Raw genomic sequence first — 24,480 nt, forward strand, 5'->3', positions numbered from 1 at the left:
TGAACTATCTTCATGTCCACTTCCAGCATTTCCAGGAAGTCCTTTTTGGCTGTATTTCCAGGTTCCTTTTTGCCAGATTTTTGTCTTCCTTGTTCCTCTGAACTATTTTCTTTCAAATCTTCCCAGAGCTTCTTCTCATGTTTGTGCTGTTACCAGTCTTACCGCAGATGCATGGATACCCTAAGATCCACGTGAACCTTGGAAAACCCATTGGTGCTTGATGCCTCCACACAGTCCCCTGGATCACACCAGGAAGAAGTCATGCCTCTACTAGCTGTGCAGTAGAAACTGTGAAAGGAGACCCAGAAAGAGTTAATGGAGCAGCATTAACTCCTAGTTGGTTATTTGCTCAAATATCTGTGAAGTCTGGAGGGGAGCATGCCTCAGAAAGCTGATGCCCTGAAATGCCGGAAGATGCCAAACTCCACAGAACTGCAGCAGAGGGGCTTGTGCCTAGTTTCTTTTCTCTTACCTCTGGCAGATTCCGGCAGTTTGGGTTACCTTCCACATGTGTTAAAAGGGGAGCAGAAAACTTTCATTAGATAGCTTTCATTTGATGCCAAGTTTGATGTGCAGTCTCTTTCCTTACCTTTGCTTTACATTTGGTATTCTGAGGTATCTGACACCCCAAAGAGAGAAGAGTTTTATTTACTCTGTTTCTTCCCTTGGCAGATGTAGAACTTTGTTTGTCTCCTTGCACCTTCTTCCTTCTCAGTTTCATTCTTTTAGCCTTAGAGATGTTGACTTGTAGCCTGTATTTTCTCACTTTCTCTAAGCCGTTAGTATTGTTTTCTAGTGTTTGTCATGTCATCTCTGTAGTCTAGATCATTCACACCTCAATAGCCTGTACGTTCCCTCTTGCCTATAGCTATCCAAATGGAGAGGGTGACTTTATCTCTAGTAATAGTCACAGGTGCCTCGATCCTGCATTGTGATCAACAAAGGCAGATTGTTGTACCCACGCAGATCACAGTGTAAAATCAGAGCCATAGTCAGCAAGCACCCCACCTTCAGTCATGATCTCACCATCTGTCACAAGCTGAGAAGGGTCTGACTTATCCAGTATATGGTGAGGAAGGTTGGACCCATGGTGAGGGCATGAGCTTAGGATTCAGGAGAGCCAGGTACAGTTCCCTGTTCTGCAGCAGGTTTCCAGTGTGACTTGGGGAAGTCCCTTGGTCTGTCTCTGCCTCAGGTCCCCATCTGTAAAATGGCAATAACAGCACTGCCCTACCTCACACGGATGTTGTGAGGATAAATATAGGTAAGACTATGAGTTGCTCAGATATGGTAATGGGGGCCATACCTTAGATACATAGGAAGGAAACACACTGGGTAGTATATAGGAAACCTATTCAGTGTGCTGATGACATATAACTCAACCAATGCCAATGGAATTGTTAAGATGTAGCAAGGTCTTGTGGGTTGTTGTTATTTCATTCATGCTCTCACCCATGGATGTAGTGGCTCCAATTTCTGGGAATCCATGAGTGGCACCATTATTGTGTGCAAAGCATGCATGACATTCCCCAAGACAGGCTGTGCCCACAGGACAATTCTTTCAGGCCCTCAAACAAAATGGTGTCCTCTGCACAGCGTCACTTCGCACACATGATGCATGTGAGGCCATGCTGTGTGGAGGATGCCATTTTGCATGCAAGTGTACAGTTGCATACCTGACAAAGTACGTCATGGTGTGCCCAGAGACAGTGACTAAGGCTGTCATTTAGTCACGGAATCAATGACTTCCAAAGACCTCCATGACTTTAGCCAGCACCAGCTACCCCCATAGCTCCCAGCCACTGCGGGTGGCAGGAGTGAACTCTGCAGCTCCCCGCCACCACTCCCCGCCACCATGGGCGACGGAGGATCTGCCACTCCTGGCCAGCAAAAGAGACCCCCACTGCTCCCCGCCACTGTGGGCGGCAGGGGGATTCCCCACTACTCCCATCCACTGTGGGCAACAGGGGGGACCCAGCGGCTGGGGAAATCCCCACTGCTCATGGTCGCTGCCAGCGGCTGGAGGAGCGGCTGCGGGGACCCTGGGAGCTCCCACCGCAGCAGGCTGCAGGGAGGATCCCCAGAGCTCCTAGCCATGGTGGGAGACCAGGGGGACCCCCACAGCTTGGAATCGCCAGTGGAGGGGGACCCTGGAGCTCCCAGCCGCGCCCCTCCTCCCCCCGCTGCAGCTGCCCAGGATGCCCATTTTGTCATGGGTATTTTTAGTACAAGTCACGGACCGGTCACGGCTTCTGTGAATTTTTCATTGTTGCCCATGACCGGTCCGTGACTTTTTCTAAAAATATCCCTGACAAAAACTTACCTTAACTATGACCAACAGCACAGATTTGCTTTTTAAGACTCCAAAATACCAGAAGTATGGTAAAAAGTAGTTGTTGTACATGGGCAATAGACTATTTTTCAGTGTTAATATCTCATCTATTTTTTCTTTCTTTGAAAATATAAGCAATGAGCCTGGCTTGTACTATGAGCTAATAACCTGTGAGATTTCAGCTTTAAAAACAAAGCTATTTCTTGGTTAGCCCAGTAACCCTCCCAAAGCCATAGTTTTCTGTGCTCCCTAATTTTAAAACTGTAAAACAGACCCTTCTGTTCTTCTTCGAGAGGTGTCCCTGTGGGTGCTCCACTGTAGGTGTCGGTGTGCCCCTCCGCCGTTGTTCGGAGATTTTTACAACAATACAGATGCTCCCAGGGTTACGCAGTCGTTCTGTTCCAGAATGCCTTGCGTAACTCGAATTTTGCGTAAGTCGGAAACATTAACCTCAGTGGTTCTCAAACTTTTGTACTGGTGACCCCTTTCACATACCAAGCCTCTGAGTGTGACCCCCGCCTTATAAATGAAAAACACTTCTTAATATATTTAACACCACTATAAATGCTGGAGGCAAAGTGGGGTTTGGGGTGGAGGCCAAACCTCATGTAATAACCTTGCAACCCCCTGAGGGGTCCCGACCCCCAGTTTGAGAACCCCTGGTATACCTGACCATTATGCCAAAAAAAAACCAAAAACCCTCCTATTTCTAGCTTACGGAACTTTTTCCGTAAGTACGAATTTGCGCAAGTCGGGTCTTGCGTAACCCAGGGAGCATCTGTACCTATATCGGCCGCGCATGCGTGGAGCCTGCCTCACATACCAGTCTTGTCTTAATAGTGCGCATGCGCGGCCGAACTCCTCAGTTCCTTCTCTACCATCCCCGTCCAGAGTCGGACCTACAGCAGACTCATTAAAACTTTTTCTCTTACCCATTCTACATCCTTTTTTCCCTTAGTTTAGCAGTCTAGTTACTAGATAAGTTCATCCCTTTAAAAAAAAAAATCCGTTCCCGCTTGTTCCTCTCAGCCTCCAGGCCCCGCTAATATGCCTGGCTCCCCAGGATTTAAGCAGTGCACTACATGCAGAGACGCTATCTCTATCTCAGATGGTCACTCCCAATGTATAAAATGTCTGGGGAAGTCCCTCATTTGTCAGAAATGTGGCCATTGTTCCAAATTAAAATCCAGGGCATGTAAAGACAGAGAACTCCGCCTGAAAATGATTCTTGGGTAGGAGTTACTCAGACCTGCTTCTGGTACAGGAGGTACGGGCTCCTTAGTGAACCACAGCCCTCCTGCCTCCAAAAAGGACAAAAGAGAAAACGCCCGCCTCCCTCACCCAGAAAGGAAACATTGCACACAAAAAGGTCACTGACCAGGTCTATTTCTTCTATGTGGACCTTCTCTCAGCTCAGTACCTTTGATGCGCCAGGTTCCTCCAGCATCGTGCTAATCCCGCCTCTGCCTGTGGCAACAGCGCAAGCTCCCAGTGCTGAGGCTTCAGGCTTCCAGTTGCCTGTCTCTCTCATGGCACCGTTCAGCACCACAATGGACACGGTGCCAGCACAGAGGACCTTGCCGGAACAGAGGCGAGCTGCGCTTACCTCCCCAGCACCACCGACCTCAGCGAATGCATTGACCACTACGGTGCAGGGAACGTCAGTGCTGAACAGCCCTCCAGCGCCGCAAGCACTCCTCACAGAGGGTTTCTCTCACACGGGCTCTCTGGCACCACAGTTCATTCATTCACCAGACCTACAGGTGTCACCTAACCTAGAGTCACCTCTACTTGACACCTATTTTTCCCCCCAGACATTCACATGCGGTCCGGACAGCTGTCTCCTGCTGTCTCTCACTTTTCTAGTGATGAGGAAGCCATAGTGCAGGGAGACTTTTCATCATACCAGTTCTCCCAGTTATAGACCCAAATCAGCACTGGTCAAACAAAATCTAGGTCTTCGTTCATCAGAGACCTCCCTCCCTGGTATACAAACCCGTGGAGGATACCACTTATGCCCTTCCCCGTTCAGTGGCAGTACTAAGGTCCATGGGCACCATATAAGTGATTCCACTGTGATAGCCAAGATGCCAGAAATAGGAGCAATGCCACCTCGCCACCTCCAGTGCATACAGCTATGAATGAGACACAACAACAAGCTGTTACTCCACACTTCAATGAACACGCTACACACGCTCCCCAATCCTTCTGGAGCCCGTATCCACACAGGATGAGGCTATACTGCCTGCCCCACCAACACTGTCGGATGAGTTCTTAAAATTTCAAGTCCTCTTCAAAAGAGTCACCAACAAGTTGGGGATTAATCTGGAGGAAGTTTCTGAAAACCAACATGAATTGACTGACATCCTGCAACCTACCTCCACATCCAAGATTGCCTTACCTATAAATTCAGCCATTATGGATCCTTCCAAAACCGTATGGCAGACACTGGCTACTAGCACATTTACCTGTAAGCAAGCCGACCGGAAATATTTTATTCCTTCCCAGGGGTCTGAGTTCCTTTTTACTCACCCAGCGCCAAACTCATTGGTAGTAGAGACAGCTAACCAAAAGTTTCCAGTTTCCCAGGTCTACCCACCCCTGTTAAAGACAGTAAAAGGCTGGAGCTGCTTGATCGTAAAGTGTATGCTTCGTCCACATTACACTTCCGGATATCTAATTTTTCGGCCGTTCTGGCAAAATATGACCACAAAAACTATGAGAAACTCATGGACTTTATTGATGACATTCCAGAGAGCAAAAAACCATCAGTTTAAAGCCATAGTCTCTGAGGGACAAACCGTTTTCCATACCACACTACAAGCTGTTCTTGATGTTGCTAATACAGCTGCAAGGTCCACTGCTACAGCAATCCTGATGCGTCAAGCTTCATGGCTTTCATCGTCTTCTTTTCTTTGCACAGGTCAGAATACCAATGAAGATCTCCCTTTTGATGGAAAACTATTTGCCAGTAACACCAACGATGTGCTTCACTCCATGAAGGACTCGAGAGCGACATTAAGGTCTCTCTGTATCCAAACCCCTGCAAATAGGAGGAGACAATATAGATACCAACCTTATCAACGTCCACGCTACCCGACATGTACTCAACAAAGTCATAGATCATATGAACAACAACATCAGTGACCAAGATACCAACGTCGCTATACCAATTCATCGGCTCTATGTCAACCCTCTCCCACAAATAAGCAAATTTGAAGATGTGGTCAAGGGTATAGAAAACATCATCCCTACTTCAGTGCCCATTCCCTTCCTATCTTTGCCCCCCACCCTGTCCCTTTTCAGGGACCCCTCTCACGAACAACTGCTCCACCAAGAGGTGCATCACCTTCTCCAATTAGGAGCAGTAGAACCAGTGCCCGACCAACACAGAGGAAAAGGGTTCTACTCCCATTACTTTTAACAGAAAAGAAAACTGGGGGATGGTGACCCATTCTCGACCTCAGATGCCTCAACAAATTCATTATTTAAAAAAAAAATTCAAAATGGTGACTCTTGCAACCATAATCCCAGCACTGAAGCAGGGAGATTGGTTTTCAGCCCTCCACCTGCAGGGCGCTTATGTTCATGTGACCATATATCCTGATCATAGATGTTTTATTCGCTTTGTTTTGGGCTCACAACACTACCAGTACAGGGTCCTACCTTTCAGCCTCTCGACTGCGCTTCGTGTCTTTTCCAAACTCCTCGCAGTTGTAACAGCTCATCTTAGAAGGCAGGGAATCATAATTTTTACTTACCTCAACAACTGCCTTTTCAAAGCCAGGACCCTCCAAGAAGCCATTCAATCCACACAACAGACAGTCCAGTGTTTCCATGCTCTTGGCCTGCGAATGAACAAAGAAAATCTACACTCACTCCCACCCCACAACTGGAGTTCATAGGAGCACATTTTGACTCATGCAAAAGAATAGCACCTCTCCCACTCCACTTTCTCAACACCATCAACCTTTTGGTTGCCAAGCTGTACAACAGTCCACAGGTGACTGCATGAGATTGTACAACTCCTAGGCCACATGGTCTCTTGCACTTTTGTAGTCAGAAACGCTCGCCTCTTCATGAGGTGTTTCCAAAGTTGGATGACCACTGCCTACAGACCAAATGCCCATGGTGTGAACAACCTTTTATACATACCTCCCAGAGTCAAGGACTCCCTCCACTGGTGGATATTGCCTCACAACCTTTGCTCCAGGGTCCCCTTTCTACAGGACGTCCCACCAGTTATCATAACTACGGACGCATCCCTTATGGGATAGGGAGCATGCGTGCCCCAATACACTGCCCAGGGGCTTTCGTCTCCTGCCAAGATGTCCCTTCACATCAATGTCTAGAACTCTGAACGATACGCAATGCCTGCCTCCAATTTCTCCCCTTCATACAAAACCAACATGTCAGGATAATGACTGAGAACATTGCCTGCATGTTCTATGTAAACAGGCAAGGGGGGGGGGTGATCCCACTCCCTTTCTACAGAAGCGATGAAATGATGGAACTGGTGTCTCAGACACAATGTCTGAATATCAGCTGCATACTTATCTGGCTCTCTCAATACCACTACAGACGACCTCAGCAGAAGATTTCCCATAGACCACGAATGGGAACTAAACAAGGATATAGTACTAAACATATTTCACACATGGGGATATCCAACCACAGACCTTTTCACAACTGCAGCAAACAAGAAATGCCCAAGATTTTGTTCCAGAGCGGAACTAGGCAAACACTCCTCGGGGGATGCGTTCATATTCCCATGGAACCCCGACCTCACATATGCATTTCCCCAATACCACTCATACACAAAGTATTAATAAAAATACGAACAGACCAAGCCAGGGTCATAATGATTGCCCCCGCATGGCCTAGACAGGTACCCTTTCCTTGCCAAGATGGCGCTTTCCACAACCATCCCACTACCCCTCCGCCCAAATCTCTTGTCCCAACAACGCAGTCTGCTACTCCACCCCAATTTAACATGTTACACCTCAAGGTTTGGCTCCTTCATGGTTCTCTCATGCCGAGCGAACTTGCTCGGAGCAGGTTTGAAATGTACTCCTTCATAGCACAACAAATTCTACATGCACCACCTACCTTCATAACTGGACAAGATTTACACACTGGTGGGCTGCCACAAAAACTGCTCCTTTTTTCTGCGCCTCTCCTGCTAATCCTCAACTATCTGTTAGAGATTAAACTCTCTTGGCTCTCCCTGAGTTCCATCAAAGTCCACTTGGCCGCAATTACAATGTTCCATGATGCCACCGTTGATAGGCCTATCTTTGCTCACCCCATTACTAAACGATTCCTTAAGGGACCCCAAACCCTATACCCAGATATCAAACCGCCTAATCCACCTTGGAACCTTCTCCTTGTCTTAACATGCCTAACCCAAAAACCATTTGAACCATTAGCCACATGTTGCCTCCTACATCTCTCTATGAAAACTGCATTTCTAGTAGCAATTACCTCTGTGAGACATGCAGGAGAAATTGCAGCACTCATGGCAGATCTGCCATACACCATATTTTTTAAGCACAAAGCCACCCTACGCTTACTCCCCAGAATTCTACTGAAGGTACACTTATCTTTCCACGTCAATGAGCTTATCCATCTCCCTATCTTTTTCCATAACCACATGCAAATTCCTTTGAATCTACGATGCACACTTTTGTTGTGCGCAGAGCTTTGTCCTACTTGGACCGGACTAAAACCTTTAGGCGCTCCGACAGGCTATTCATCCCCATTGCAGAACGCTCTAAGAGCTCATCTATCTCTAACCACAGACTTTCCAACTGGATCTTGAGTTGCATTCGTCTCTGCTGTCAATTACAGAATGTGACTCCCCCTACTATCAGGACTCACTCCACCGGATCCATGGCAGCCTCAGTCGCCTTTCTACGTAATGTTCCCCTTCAGGACATTTCCAGAGCTGCCATTTGGCCTTCTGAAAATACGTTTGCAAAACATTATGCTCTTACACAGGGACCCATCACCGATACACGTGTGGGCAGAGCTGTTCTATCGACTGTATTCCTTCCAGATCCGAAGTCCCTACCTCCTTGAGAGAGACTGCTTTTCAGTCGCCTACAGTGGAGCAGCCTCAGGGACACCTCTCAAAGAAGAAGAGGAGGTTACTCACCTGTGCGGTAACTGCCGTTCCTCGAGATGGGTATCCCTGTGGGTGCTCTACTCCCTACCCCCCGCCCCCCTACTTCGGAGCTGGGGCGGCCTTCGTTGTAGAGAAGGAACTGAGGAGTTGGGCCGCGCATGCACACTATTAAGACAAGACTGGTATGCGAGGCAGGCTCTGCGTGTGCGCAGCCGATACAGGTACTGCTGTAAAAATCTCCGAACAGGGGCGCACAACACGCACAGGGACACTCATCTCCAAGAACGTCAGTTACTGCACAGGTGAGTAACCTCCTCTTTTTTTAAGTTATAAAAATCAAAATGCTCTCCCACTCTGAGGCCCACTATGCCAATTTTTAGCCGAAACACTTTTTATAGCCAAGTTATAAATTACTAGCTGATTGTAAAGTGATTTGTAAAGAAAGATGCAAACAGACCTATAATTATTCTGGTGTTCATAGGCACCACTATAATCAAGGGTTTCTAGATATACCTGTATTAGTAAAGGTATACAATAATGACTTACAGTAAACTCACATAATGAAAAGCCCATGGGCACTTTCACCATTACCAGCTGGTGCACTGTAGAGAGGAAGGATTTCAGTGAAATTGATTTACCATGTCTCATGTTTGTCTGCTCCGTCAGACTGCCTTTGTAGCCAGAATAAAAATGAGCCTAATCTCGATTACTATGCAAATACTATGTATATACTAATACAGTGATCAAATAGGAAACTTTGGGTTCCATGAAAATTCAAATACAGTTGAGCTAATAATGTAAGAATGCTGTTTACTGAGGCATTGCAAAATATGTCATCTAATGACTATTCTTATGGGATTATTACTGTAAAGAAAGCCATTTCTCCAGGCATGCAGCATTGCTTCAGGGCTGTTACGAAGCTTTTAATCACCTGTTACAGATCTCAGGTCATGCATGTATATGCACCCAAATCATTCTAGCTTCTTGTACTGTATGGTTAACAAACATAACATTTATGTTTTTGAATTAGAGAGACTGCTTTTTTCTAAACATAAAATCATTATAGAGCTTTGCCACATGTAATAGCCTTTCTATTCCACCATTGGATCACATATATTAACCTTAGGATGTAAGTACGTACACTAAATGAAAAGTAATGGCCAGAGACATACTATAAAATTAATCCTGGGGGCCTAAACTAGATTAAGTGTCCCTTGAATTGCTGTGTATCCTCAGATCAGGTACAGTAGTGAGCATAAGCTTCTCTCAGCCTTCCCTATAATATTTCAGTGGGTTGTCAGCTGTCACAAAATTTCACATGATTTTTTGAGCTTCTTTCCCATCACTTCAATAGTCTTTGGATTAGGCCATTAAAGAGTCCAAGATTTCTTTCAGATGTGATGTTTTTATCAGTATGTGATGATGCAACATCACAGCATGATTTGTTTAATCCTTAGGAAAAATACATATATGTGGCAACTTTAAACTAAGCCCTGGAGTGACCCCATCTCATGGAAGAGCATAGTTCAGTCTCTGTGCCTCTTTAACCTTTAAAATCTCTTCTGATACTGCCAGCAAGTCATGATGGCTTTGTGAGGTGGACACTTGTCCACGAGGATCTGACTGAGACTACCTCTTCATTTGGCACAGACCGCCAAACAACTGTTAAATGGTAATAGTTTTTGGTCACTACTGATTTGATTTGGCTTCTTGGCCTTTTGGCTAAAATAGGATTGCATTTTCTGATTCTCAGTTACTGAGGGACAATCTTCATTCATTGATATATTTGCTTTCCACAACCAACGCTCTGTATAACTTTTCATGAGTGATGTACCCGAATGTTTGGATGCTAATATCTAAACTGTATTTTTAAATGTATTCACCTAAATTTGGGTTATTGCTGATTATGTACTAGATGTATTTTATAAAAGCATCAAAGAGTCCTGTGGCACCTTATAGACTAACAGACGTATTGGAGCATAAGCTTTTGTGGGCGAATACCCACTTCTTCAGATGCACGTAGAAGATGCATGCATCTGAAGGAGTGGGTATTCACTCACAAAAGCTTATGCTCCAATACGTCTGTTAGTCTATAAGGTGCCACAGGACTCTGCCACTTTTACAGATCCTGACTACCCTTCTCATATATGTATTTTATGACTTCTAAAATAAACTTTGTATTTGTGGATAACCGAAGCACTATACCCAGATGTACAGACACTCTTTTTTAACCTGTGCATTATATAATTTTTTAACATCAGCTCACATCTGATCAATCCTGTGGCAGAGGACTATAACCTGCTCTTGTAGGAGGATAGAAGTGAGGATCTAATACATCTTTTTCATCTTAAATTGCTATGTTCCTACAAATGGCCTGAAGGAGAAAGCCTCCATATCCACCTACAGGAGCCATCCAGTCCTTCTCTTAAAATGATTCTTCAACTTGCTAGCTAATAAAGTGTGCAGCCAACATTGTTTTGTAAAGTTCTTGAAGAAAGTTTTCACTTACGTCTTTTAAGCACTCAGCAGAACTAAAGTGGCTGCCACTAAAATAATTGATTTTTAGGGAATAGATGCTTGTAAAAGCCAAAATTGGTGGAATTCACACACAATACAGGGCACAGTCAGAAGGAGACCATGTATGTTGTAGTCCTCTGAATCCCCAGCTGTCAAAGTCCCAGTAACTCCCCAGCCCTGACCATTTTTCTGCTGACCCAGTCCACAACCCTTTCCTCACTAACGAAAGACTCAGCTACCTCTAACTCAATAATCCAACTTTCTGTCTGCTGATCCCAACCACAAAATATCCCTGACCGTGAAAAGCAACCCAGTCTCCAGTTCCAAAGGATAAGCCCTACTGCAGTCCTCTAATGCAGTAGTTCTCAACCAGGGTTCCGAGGCCCCTGGGGGGCCATGAGCATGTTTCAGGGTGGCCACCAAGCAGGGCCAGCATTAAACTGGCTGGGGCCCAGGGTAGAAAGCCAAAGCCCCTCTGCATGGGGTTGAAGCCCGGGCCCTGAACCCCTCTACCCAAGGCTGAAGCTGAAGCCTGAGCAATGTAGCTTCACAGGGGCCCCTGTGGCATGAGGCCGCAGGCAATTGCCCTAGTTGCTACCTTCTAATGCTGGCCCTGGCTTTTATATGCAGAAAACCAGTTACTGTGACACAGGTGGGCTATGGAATTTTTATAGGATGTGGCGAGGAGAGGGGGCTCAAAAAGAAAAAGATTGAGAACCCATGCTCTAATGTGTCCCCTCTTACCACACCTTCTTTAGCCTCCAAGCTGAAATGCATTCCATCTCCATGGTGAAATTATAAAAGGTGCTGGTTTCCTTGGGGAAATTCAGCATCTCCATTGTTACAGTAAATCCTTTGGGTCAAAATCACCTGAGCTGAGTTTAGCACAGGGACTGCGTGAGTGGTGAGAGGAGGGGGCACCTTTGCACCTCCCCCATGCTGGGGTTGCCAGATGCTGATTTGTCCCCCAGCACAGGTTGGAGTAGCTCCTGGGGCCTGATTTTAACGTCATGCTGGCATAACTCTGATGAAGTCAATGGAGTTTTACCAGGGTAAATCATAGGAGAATCAGGCCCATTGCACTTGAAACCCAGGCTCCTGTCATACCATAGCCTGATTTTTGTGAAGCCTTTCCTTTCTAAGCAGGTATTGCCTTCTCCTTTGAAACAAGAATTTCTTCTCTTTCATTTTTCCTTTTTCTGCCTCTCTCTCCAGGGGCTGCTGTAAGAAATGAATTTATTGTCATGAGGGAATGGAAGATTGATACATACCCCACAGTACAGAAATAGTCTTATTTTGGGTTTAGTATAGTTGCCAGGAAGGCAACATAAATAGCATCTTGTATTAATAGCCCTCCTGAAGAGCATTTGTGGATTAGATTCTTATGTTATGCCAACACCACACATTCAGGAGTACATCAGGTTTCCTCCTTTTATTGCCACTCTTCAGGAATAATAGGTTATTAATAATGACTAGAGCTGGAGGGGAGAGAGAGAGAGGTGATTCCAATCACCGCAAACCTTGGGAGTTTTCTGAACTTCATCAGTAGAGCACAACCACAAATCAGCCAGTGTGGCAATGTAAAGCTAGAGTTCTGAAAAGTTTTGAATAACGTTCAAGGATCTTAGAGAGAATACAGCACTGTCCTTTTTATTCTTATGGAAAACCCAGGCAAGCATCTGTCCTTTTTCTTTTCCATGAACTAAATTCCATGCTGTAAACCAGGAAAGATGAATTTGTTCCCACTGAAGTCAGAAGAAATTCAAAGTTATGAAATTGTGAAATGAGACAGCTGTCACTGTGGCTTACAAGTATCAGTGCTGTGCCAGCTATTCATTATAGTGTGGCATTTGCGCCTGTTTTGCCATGATACTCTAGTGCGAATTTTGAAATCTTGTCAAGAGCCCAGTCACAATCCCTTCGACCAAGAATAGGATTTGTGCTCTTCCTTATAGTGCTTATCATGCAAAATTAACCTAAGGGAACTTCCATGTGAATCCTTCCCATGCCATCAGATGTCGCTTAATGCACGGACAAGGCTGTGACATCCCTGCCTATTCTGGGATGCTCTTTGCATCTCCTCTATGGGGATGTCTACACTCAAGCTCGAGGTGTAATGTCCAGCTGGGGTAGGCATACCTGCATTAGCTTTGATTGAGATAGAGCGCTAAATATAGCAGTGTAGCCAGCATGGGCAGTGGGACAGGCTAGCCACCTAAGTATGCAGGGTCCAGGGCAAGACTGTGCTTGGGGCAGCTAGCTCATCCTGCTGCCCATGCTACTGCAGCTACACTGCTGTTTTTAGTGCACTAGCTCAATCAAAACCATCACGTGTACATCAACCTGAGTTGGAAATTACGCCTCCAGCTTGAGTGTAGATGTTCCCTGTGTTAAGCCAATGCAATGTAATGCTGTTATGACTTAGAAAATCCTGTTCCTTGCACACACTGTTCACAGCCACAGAAAAGTTTCATTTATCCAGCTTTTCTTCTGGTAACCAAACAATGCTACAGACCTGCCTTTTAATCCTCTGTACAAAACCATCTTCAGTCTGCTTTGATTAACAGAGTGCGATGATAATTTTAAGGGACTGACAACTAGCCCCATTGAACCAAGTTTCAGACTTCATTACAGTAAATAATTTGACACTGACCACAAACTACTGGTTAAAAGGGAAGAGGTTATAACTGCACATGAGTATCTTGGTTCAGATCAAATAGGAAATAACCCAGCCCCTTTTCCCATTCAATCCTACCTCTCTAATTATATGGACTTTTTGATTGCATTCAGATTGCTGTGTTTTCACACATACAAAGAATAACCACACACTGTCAGTCAGAGTGTTTTTTATTATATTATCCATGCTATTAAGAGAGAGAACAAAACAAGAACACATGAAAATGAAGCCTCTGTAAGAAAGTACAGTATGTATCTTCTCTGGGACAGGCTGCATCTGCTCCCCCTTACAAACTGGCAGGTGCATTCAGAAACCTCCTGGAAATTTAAAGGTGTTGTATGCAGAAAACAAAATTCTTACACTTACATAGCTTCTTACACCACACATAATAAATGCTTAACTCCCAGCAGGGATAAATTAGATCTCAATTCTGTGATAAAGTGAATACTGGACAATGTTGCCTTTTATTTTATTGAAAGTGAATTTTGTAATGTTGTGTTACACCATCATGGGTTTGGCTCTGGAGGCTACAGTTTCAGGCTTAATAGAGTAAAAGTCACCTCTGCTTCTTGCTTCAGATTTAAAGTCTCTAGGAACACACAAAGACCAAGGATAGTGACCACACGTACATTCACAACAAACTGAGTGCTATGCAGTTTACTTCATGTAAATCTTTCAGAAAACACTCTTAAAACTGAACTTCAGTCTGTTCCAGGGGGATGGTAAGGGCCCACATGACTTTTTGGTAAAAATGAGAGGTTTGCCTGGTGTCCTTGGCCGAAATACCCCTCCTTATATTGTTGTGTTGTGCACTAGTTGGTTGCCACCCTCCACTCCAACATGGGTGCATATGTACACTATGTTGTTTGTGAAACACATAACTGCTTTGGATTCTTCTGTGAAAGATGCTATCAAAATATCTAATAGTCCACTTTATTATTCTGCATTTAATACAAATACATTAAGAAAACATAAAAGGAAGCTGATTTGAAATAAAACTGCCTAACAGATGAGGGTTATGCACCCAGGGTGCTTTGACTGGCCACCAAACTGAGACTATCAGAACTTAACCTACTGCCTGAATTTCATTGCATAAACATCACCGGATGGCTTTCTCCCCTGCTACTTTGCTGAATTCCTCTCCTGTCTCTGTTCACCCATTTGTGCCTTTTATGAAGGATTCTTCAGGGTTGGTTTTTGTCACCTCTTCTTGTCCAGCCTGTCTTTGTTATTGAGGAAACATGGGATACGTTGTATTCAGTATGCTGATGTTCTGAGTTCTGCATTTCCATCATATCAGACCAAGATGGTGCAGTGAAATGAACAGCCAAGTGTTAAAGGTGGAGAATGGATGAGGGAGAGTTGATGACTGAAATTATGTTATTGTTGAACCAACCTGAAAAATTGGCAAAGGTGACTTCTGCACCCCTGGTTAAGGAAATGTCTCTGATTGGTGACCCATGTTCACACCAGTGCTCTTTCTTTAGGCCTATGGCTACTGAAGAAGTTATTAGCAGGGCATTTTCCTTAAGGAATCTTTAACTCTGAAATGCATGTCCCTCCCTGCTCTCCCAGAGTCCCAGTTTTGGTGACCTTTGGGCATGTTGTCAAGCCCAGCTTTTCTCAAGCTTTGAAGGAGCTGGGTGTCCATTGGTAGAGGGGTTGAGATTGAAGGATGTGTGTAATCCATGATGCTAAGATCTGTCCCTTTTGATTGAAGGAGACATTTTGCACCTCAGAGGGTCAGATCCTGAGTTCTCTCCCTGAAGTACAGTCTGACTCAAACGTCTATGCTGAATGGCAATTTGCAACTACTGTATATGGATTTTTGTGACTTTCCAGTGCTGTTTGAGAAAAAGGATGTGAATAAGCTCTGTTTCATTGGATGTTTTATTTGATTGCTTATCCATAGAGTCAAATCCTTTTCATGTTCAATAACAAAAGGTGACTCTATAATATTGTAATTTAAATACTGTACTGAATCTTTGTGCAAAACCATCCCCAAAATTTTTACTCTATCTGCCCCAGGAAAGGCATATGAGAAAGCAAGTGCAAAAACTAGGCAGACCTTATTCCATACGTAAGTAATCATCTGTGATGTGGCATGAGTGACATTATATTTACCTGTAGTTTTCTTCTGACCCACATTGTCTTTTGGGAAGTGCGTTGTGCTTTTAATCTTTATAAAAATATAATTCAGTATGGCAAACAGAGTTCATGCCATCTATGAGCTCATTATTTGTCCATCTATAAGCTCAACCAGTCTGAGTCCCTAACATGTGGCCTAGCTGATCAGTTTACAGAGTTTTATAAAACTGCTGTAGGAGCCAACACCTTTTTGGCTTTAGTACTAAGTCCAAGAGACTGATGTGTATTGTGCAAAATAATACTCTTTGTTGGGAATCAAAAAACAGGGTTCTACTCCCCTCCTGTTGCTATTGTGTGTCCTCAGGCAAGTTTCTTAACCTCTGTGTTTAATTTTTCCCATCTTTAAACTGGAGATAAATAACATCTTTGTAAAATGCTTTGAGATCTGCAACTTAGAAACGCTATATAAATGCTAACTGTTGTTATTTATCTGTTCTTTTTGGTGACCAAACATTCTTTCAACTAGATGTAAGTTATATAGAACTGAATGATTGTGGCCTCACATTCGCTCGGAAAGGAAAAGGGACTTCCTCTCCAAATGTTCAGCTCTCTAAACTTGGAGTTCTCCTTCCCTTCACACTCCATGACCCTACAATAGGCCCAAGCTCCCACAAGACCCTACATGAGCTTTCAGCCCCCCACCCACCCATCACTCCAATAGCTGCAAAACACATGTTAGTAGGTCATCTGTAAGCTTTGGTATCCAGTGATGTGGTCTGAAAGTGACAATACTGAGGCATAATGTAAAGGCATTCGGAGAGCCAATTTTCAACAGGGAACGGTCATACTGTGGACTCATTTCAAGATTGGTAAGCAATGCTCTGATTTGCCTTAAGTGTTGATAGCTTATGGGGCCAGAATCGAATGGCGTTGCTTAGGGTGAGTGGTACCTTAGTCCTTGAGAATTCTCATTGAAACCAATTAAACTACTTACAATTTAAGAAACTGTTCAGTACAAACACAAGCAGCAAAATCTTCAGTGTGAGAATGGCTTGGAATACTAAGGGTATGTCTATGCTGCATGTGAACACCCGCGGCTGGGCTGGGCCAGCCCACTTAGGCTCGTGAGGCTCGGGCTTGTGGGGTTGTTTAATTGCAATGTAGACATTCTGGTTTGGGCTGCAGCCCGAGCTCTGGGACTCTCCCACCTCGCAGAGTCCTAGAGACCAAGCTCTCATCTGAGCCTGGTCATCTACACTGCAATTAAACAGCCCCACAGCCCAAGCCAGCTGGCACGGGACAGCTGGCGGTTTTTATTTGCAGTGTAGACATACCCTAAGATAGCAGGAAAATGGGTTTGCCTCAGCACCAGCACCAGGAGCATGCACTTGTCTTTTTTCTTCTTTACATCCATTTCTCCCTCTGGGGGTAATGTCTACATTGCAGTTGGAGGGGTGATTGCAGCTCCGATAGACATACCTATGCTTGGTTTAATTTAGCTAATGTGGCTAAAACTGGCAGTGAATATGTGGTGGCACAGACCACAGTGTGGGCTAGCAACACAGTGACGTACCTAGGGTTTAGGGCAAGTCTGTATAGTGTCCGTGCTGCTGCAGCGGGTGTGCCTCCCCAAGCTGCAAACACACCTTCAGTTTCAGGGTAGACATACCCTTATTTATTTTTCTTCTTTCTGTGTACATTTGTCTTGTATCTTTTTTTCCCCTCTGTTTGTCCCTCTCTTTTTCATTTGTTCCCTTCTCTATGAAGTTCCATTGGTAGGTGAAGAGTTAAGAGAGTTCTGCACTAACCTCCTTTTGCACTGGGCTCTGCGGAAAGGGGAATTGAATCAGACTAGTCAGTTTCACTCACACCACACCCTGGTCCTGCCATGAGTGAATGAGAAACGGACTACACTGACTCTCCACCTTCCAGTGCTGTTTGGCATCAGACATTCGCTGGGGAAAGGCATATTCCTTCATTAGTTCATAGACGCCTTACAAATCCTTCATGATGTATTGGTGATTTGTGATTTCCAGTTTGAGAACTGTTGATTTATAGCCATCTGCTGGGATTAGGTATGCCATCCTCCTTCTATATACTAGAGATATGGGGCCAGATCCTCTCCTTGTATAAATTAGTGTACCTCCTTTGGCTTCAGTGGAGCCATGTCAGTTTACACCAGCTGAGGATCTGGTCCTTAAATTAGCTTAGTTTAACATATTATTTATTCTGCTGGTGGCAAGTGAACCACAGAAATGTCACTTTTGTTTATGCCTCAATCTTCAATTACAGGTAATAGCTGTGAAGGGAATTTCAAAATCATTCCTGTTTATCTAGGAACTTCTGTGTTGTATCTGAGCACCTTCCTGAGGGGTTCTTTATTCACGTACCAGAATAGATAAAGAGTGGAAACTTATCTAGAAAATGGCAAGTTATTACTATGATTAATGTACAACATACAAGAAATTTGGGTTGGCTGTGATCTCGTTCTTCCTTTGGTAATAAATGCTTTTTTATTTGGCATCAAAATATAATGTAACTGGCCAAGCAATTTAGCATATATTCAAAGATCTATTATTGGAATGGGGAGAGAGCAGGTCTGAAGTGGTTTGGGCCAGGCGTTTTTGTTCACTCTGTTTATGTGAACTCATTGCTCGGTATTTCTTCATTTTTTTTCCAATCTAAAGGTTGTGTTTATATAACCTGTGGCGTACTGTGGATGCACTTTTGTAAGTGCTTTTTTTTGTTTGTTTTATGTGCAATTTTCAAGACACACTGTTGTCACCTGGAGAATTCAGCCAAGGAAGTTCGATACCTGTGTGGTCATGAATGATTAATAGGAAATAGATTCTGGGAAGCTATTGCTTTTCTGAGGAATAAGCTGGAATTATCAATTGCCCATTTGAATCCCAAGTCTATCCATATGCCTAGAGAATATTGAGCAGCAATTGGACCACTTCTTCAGGTCCTACTTCTTCAGGTTCTGGGACCGACAGCTACAACTACACTACATGCAACAATGGAAGATACTGAATTTAGCTGTCGGAAATGGAAACCCAGACCTGAAGAACTACTCTGTGTGGCTCGAAAGCTTGGCTCTCTCACCAACAGAAGTTGGGCTAATAAAAGATATTACCTCACCCACCTTGTCTCTGTAATATCCTGGGACCAACACAGCTACAACGGCACTGCATACAACCATTTCCACCTGGAATTCTTGTACTTTAGTCAGGTGTTTATACCACAACTGACTTGTAGTTTCCAGTGCTCTGGTGACTCCTTTAGGACCTTGTTCTCCAATCATTATCCACAAAACTCCCATTGACTTTATGAGAGCTTTTCGTTCACAATACTGAAACTGCAGGACCAAACTCTTGCTCTCGGGTATTGTAAACTACTACATATGTTACGGGCCAAGTAACAGCTGCCTAAAAGGGCATGCTGGATGGGGAAGTCAGTAAAGTTATTTCAGTGTAAGAATAAGAGAGACAGAATCATGGCCTGTATTTGCTTTTACACAAATATCCTTGTATCCTGTTAGTTATTTAGGATCATAAGAAGATTGGTCTGTAGCAGGAAACTGAATTGTTGAAACTGTTTATCCACAATGGGTGCCTCTGAACCAGTAATGAAATCTATGTGTGTTAGTGTAGACTAGAAAAAATAATTTTCAATGCTGTTTTAGAAGCTGTGATTGAGACTTAATGGGTTGGTTGTTCCATTTCCTAATACCAGTCAGGCTATGTAGCTAGAGATGGAAAAGACTTGTGCTAGGTACAAAGTTCAGATCTAATCTGAACAACCTCAAAGTTTGCGGGTGTTTGGATGTGGGGTTTGGTTCGGCCCATTGTAGAGAGAGGAGAGGTGCAAAGTTTGGATTAGGATATGAACCTTACTAAAAGGAGGGACTGTATAGATCCAGAGTTTTACTCTGAGCCCATCTCTAGTTCTTGTTTCATCCATCTGCCAATGCAGAATATAGACTCCTGACAAAGGACTTATGCACAGTTAAAGCATATACAGTTGGTCTTTGCCAAGAGGAAGCAATTTTATAATTATAAGTGAGCCTATCTATACCACATTTTGTGTTACTGTTACATACATACTCTGGACTTACACTATGTGTAACTACACTTCACATTGCTGTTACATCGCATACATACTCTTGGTTTATACTCTTTATTGGGCTGTAGGACCACATGTACGTTAATATCGGTATTTTCACATGAATTGGTAATATAGTTGTTCCTGTTATGGCCCAGATTGTGTCAAACAGGAACAGACCTACACTGGGGGTGGTGTGAAGCTGCACTGTCCCTTGCTTTTCATACAAATCACATCACCCAATGCAGTTATGTTAGAATACTGAAAGAATAACAACCCAGACGTAAAGGGCCTGTTCAACCTTTCCTTATTCATGTAAGGTTTCAGTTTCATTGACTTCTGCGAGTCTCCTCACATCAGTAAGGTTTGATTCAGAAAGAAAGCTACATTTCATGCTGCTATTTTTAGGTCTTGAACTCCTAATATCTCATTCTGTGCCAAGGCTTATGATTTTATGATGTTTCTGTTGTAAGAGCTGAACTTTCCACTTCCCCCAGTGGTGGCCTGCCTGATTTCACTTGTGGGATCTGACCTACTTGCCATGCCTTTTTTTAAAACAAGACCAAAACCCTTTTGATTCTGCAAAACTGAAAAATTAATGTTGATAATAGTTAATAAACAAGAACTCCTTTACAAAGTATATCAGAGCTATGTACAAAAGCGCCATCTATTGGAGAGCTCTCTAGTGCTGTTACTTCACTAATTTGCATCGTTATATTAAAAGTGCCTTTGACCCACTGTTAACTCTCAACAGATCCACCTGTCTGCATTTTGCCAGTTAAAAAGCACAGATGGGGACTGGGGAGTGCTGTGGCAGAGGGTTGCAGGAGTTCTGCTTGAGTGGGGGAGCTCAGGAGCTCTGCAGGAGAAGAAGGCAGGAAGGAAGCCAACCATGTACCTCTCTCATCCCATAAATCCTACAAAAACTGGGCAAGGAGGGTGAATCTTCCAGTTAGTAACCTTGCTAGGTGATGTGCCAAGGGTTATGTACCTTACATAAGGAGAGACTAATTACTCGATTAAAATACCGTGTTCTGGAGAAACTTGTTGCCTGATCGCTAAGGAGAGAAAGCTGTTAGCTCGTGGCCATAATTACATTGTTGTAAGAAACTGCACTGTGAGGTAAACCAGGTCAACATGGATATTAGCTAGGATGCATTTTACTAATCCAGAAGTGAGAATATGGACTTGCACCCAGATAGTACTTGTGCAGTTAGATCAGAGATATCCGCATATAAATGCAAAAGGATAGTATCTGGCTAATAATGTATTAACTTTCATTAGAGATTAGTTAGCACTGGCTGCTGTATTCAGTTAGTCTCTAGTTATTTTATCTCTTTCCATTTAATTTTCCCTTTATTAATTCCAAAACTGTCAGTAACAGCGTTCTGAAGTCTTTTATATAATAGCATTTATTAGTATAAGATATATTTTAGTTCTGCTTCACATCGTAGTTTTATCTTGGGTTAAATCATATTTTTTTTCCTTTTTAGCATCATAGACAAAGAAGTGTCATTAATGGCAGAAGTTGATAAAGTTAAAGAAGAAGCCAGTAAGTAGAAAACATACTAGAGTGCTTGTGTGTGTTTTGGAAGAGTTGGGAGAACATGTGTTTTTGATTCTGCAGAAAAACTAAGTAGTAAATCAGTTCCTCTAGCAGCATTACAGCATTGTTTGTTGTATACAGGGCCTCTGGTATTCTCTACCACTTCCTGAACAAGTTCTGTCTAAAAGAATTGTGCACCAAAGTTTAACATATTTCCATCCCTATAAATTCAGCTGGAGTGTTAACATGTATTAGTTAAGGCTCCATGTCTGCCATGGAGGTCATGGATTCCGAGACTTTCTGTGACCTCCATGACTTCTGCAGCGGCCAGTGCAGCTGGCTCCAGGGCTGCCTGAGCAGATCAGACAGCTCCTGGGCCAGTCGCATCAGCCGTTGCTAGAGCAGTTTGAGTGTGGGAGGGGCCTGGAGGTTGGGGTACGGTGCGGTGCTTATGTTGGGAAGGGGAGCTCCCTGAAAGCATCTGGCACGTCCCTGCAGCTCCTAGATGGAGGGGCCAGGGGGCTCTGCGAGCTGACCCTGCCTGGAGGCACCGCCCCCGCAGCTCCCATTGGCTACAATTCCCTGCCAATGGGAGCGGCTCAGCCAATGGCAGCTGTGGGGATAGTGCGTGGAGCCCCCTGGCCTTCCCTCCCCTAGGAGCTTCAGGGACATGCCAGCTGCTTCTGGGAAGCTGCGCGGAGCCCGGTAGGGAGCCTGCCAGCCCAGCCAACCCTCTCCCCCCTGCACCAGCAAGGGTCCCAGGCCATGCGCCACCGCTGGCTCTTCCCCCCACACACCAGCGGCGCCCCTGCACCACCACCCCCAAAGAACCCCTGGCCCAAGTTTTCATCACAGGTATATAGGACAAGTCATGGACAGGTCACTGGCCATGAATTTTTGTTAGCCGCCCGTGAACTGTCCATGACTTTTACTAAAAATACCTGTAACTAAAACATAGCCTTAATAATAGTCAATAATGCAAGGATGTCAGAATCTAAAGCTGGCTGCAGAATTCCATATAATCATGAAGTCACTCTTTTGCTTTGGAACTTATTAACCCTTCAGAATATTTGGATGTGGTGACATCACTAATTCTCTAGTGTTCTCTATTTATATGGCACCTTCCATTCTGAATGACTCAACACACTTTTTATAGACTAAGCATCCAGTCCTGCAAGCATTCCATGTATGGAATCCCCATTGATGTTAATGGGAGTTTCGTCTGCACCAGGCTTGCAGGACTGAGTCCCGTATACACACAGCCAAACCCCTTCTCTTATGAAAATGTCCATGGGATTTTTAATGACTCTGAATGGACAGAAGTTCAGTTTTTAAAGTATGTTTCTGTTCTGAAAAGTGACTAAAATATGGCACCTTCTTATGACAGATCAGCCCCTGTGTGTATTCAGAAACATATTGTCTGACTTTAGTGACATATATATTTTAATGCTGATAGCACCCTGTCACACACATGGAAATCATTTTATCTGCCTTGGAGGGTTGAAGAATCAACCCAGTTAAGCGTTAAACCTGGGATCCCAAGTAATCCAGAGTTTTCCAAGCTGAGACTTAACCTACTATTACAGCTTGTAGAGTGCTTCTTGCATTTTCCTTTCTCAATCCCTGCACTCCTTTGCTAATGGTGAAACAGTTATATCTATCTATCTCATTCGGGTCACTATAGTACTATATACATGGCTTCTAATATATGAAGATATATAGTGAAATATCACGCAATACAGCTATATTTGGCTTTACATCATTTTTAAGGAGACAAAGTTGTAATCATGCTCATGAATTTAAAAGGTATCATAAAAAACAGATGTTGATCAAAACCTGTTTTCCTAATTATCAATTGAGGCAAATCTGATCAGAAGCATTCCAGACTTTCATCTAACTTCTGTCTCTTGTATAGGTGCTATCTAGATAGGTATATTCTGGTGGGGGAAAAGGTAACGCGCACCAATCATTTAATGGGACACTGCAGCAGCAGTGGTATACCCCACATTAGAAATCACACTTTTAAACCAGCTCTAGTGGGAGTATGTCTAAGTAAGGACTAAAAAGGCTGAGCAGTGAGCTCAGGATTTGTCCCAATATTAGTAACACAGGAGGGAGATTGTCTGTCACAGGTGAAGATCCTATTGGTCTTTCACTGGTTTATAAACCTAAAGCGCTATGAGGGAGGGTCACAAATACACATGTTCTTGAAAGCTGCATTTGTATGTAGATCTCTTGAGTTAGCTGACAGGTGTTTAAAACAACAAAAAATCTGTGTTTTCAGATAAGTTCCTTGTGACTATACATGTGTGGAGGCAAAAGAGAAGAAATTATTCTAGCAAAGTTTGACCATAATGTACACTTAAAATGTTTCCTATGAGAGATCTTCTAACACAAACGTGAAAGACATGTGGATTTGGAGTTCTGGGGGGACTTTTTTTTTAAGATAATGATAGAAACAAGCCAGCAGTTCCTTGGTTACCTGCAAAGATTGTTATAATCACCTGGAGGGCATGCTCCTGCTTCCAATGAAATCAATGGCAAAATTCCCATTGATGTCAGTGGAGCAGGATCCAGTGCACAAATAAAGCCACATTTTAGAAATCCACCGTATAGCTCTGATGTTATCAGAGGGCTACACATTCATCTAGTCTGAGGCTAGAATCCACTTTTTGGGTTAAGTAAAACTAGTTATATTATACAGAGATACTAACCTAGGATGTACCTATTGGGTTCGCGCTGCATTAGTATATCACTTTGGATTCAATTCTCTGCTCTCCCATTGACTCTATACGTGTGCTTGGACAGGTTTCTGTGCCTTTCTTTAAATTGCAGCTTCTGCTGTCGCTCAGGGCTATTGTGAGAGGTCTGTAAAGTGCTGTTAGATCTTTGGGTTGCTGTTATTACTGAAAAGTGTGTAGTATTAATTAATAATTATGTTATTATTTATCTTCACATCTTTCCACCACATGGGAGGATTATTGAACTGATGATCATTTTTAATATTTCTATAGGTCAAATTTCCCAAACTGGTAACCTTAACAGTGTGCAAAAATAGGTATTTGCATGTGCATCACATGCCAGTGTGC

At 43.7% G+C, this 24,480-nt stretch overlaps 1 protein-coding gene across 2 annotated transcripts in view; it reads left to right on the top strand.

Annotated features, from left to right (window-relative positions):
• SPATS2L (spermatogenesis associated serine rich 2 like) overlaps nucleotides 1-24,480 on the top strand; it is a 145,821-nt gene that overhangs the window by 112,072 nt on the left and 9,269 nt on the right. For both annotated transcript variants that reach the window (XM_084644128.1, XM_084644129.1), the window contains one exon: nucleotides 21,339-21,397. In XM_084644128.1, coding sequence (XP_084500254.1) covers nucleotides 21,339-21,397 — 59 coding nt within the window. The remainder of the gene's footprint in view (nucleotides 1-21,338; nucleotides 21,398-24,480) is intronic.

Source organism: Lepidochelys olivacea, assembly GCF_965140295.1.
Source record: "Lepidochelys olivacea isolate rLepOli2 genome assembly, chromosome: 11".
In the NCBI taxonomy this organism is placed as follows: Eukaryota; Metazoa; Chordata; order Testudines; family Cheloniidae; genus Lepidochelys; species Lepidochelys olivacea.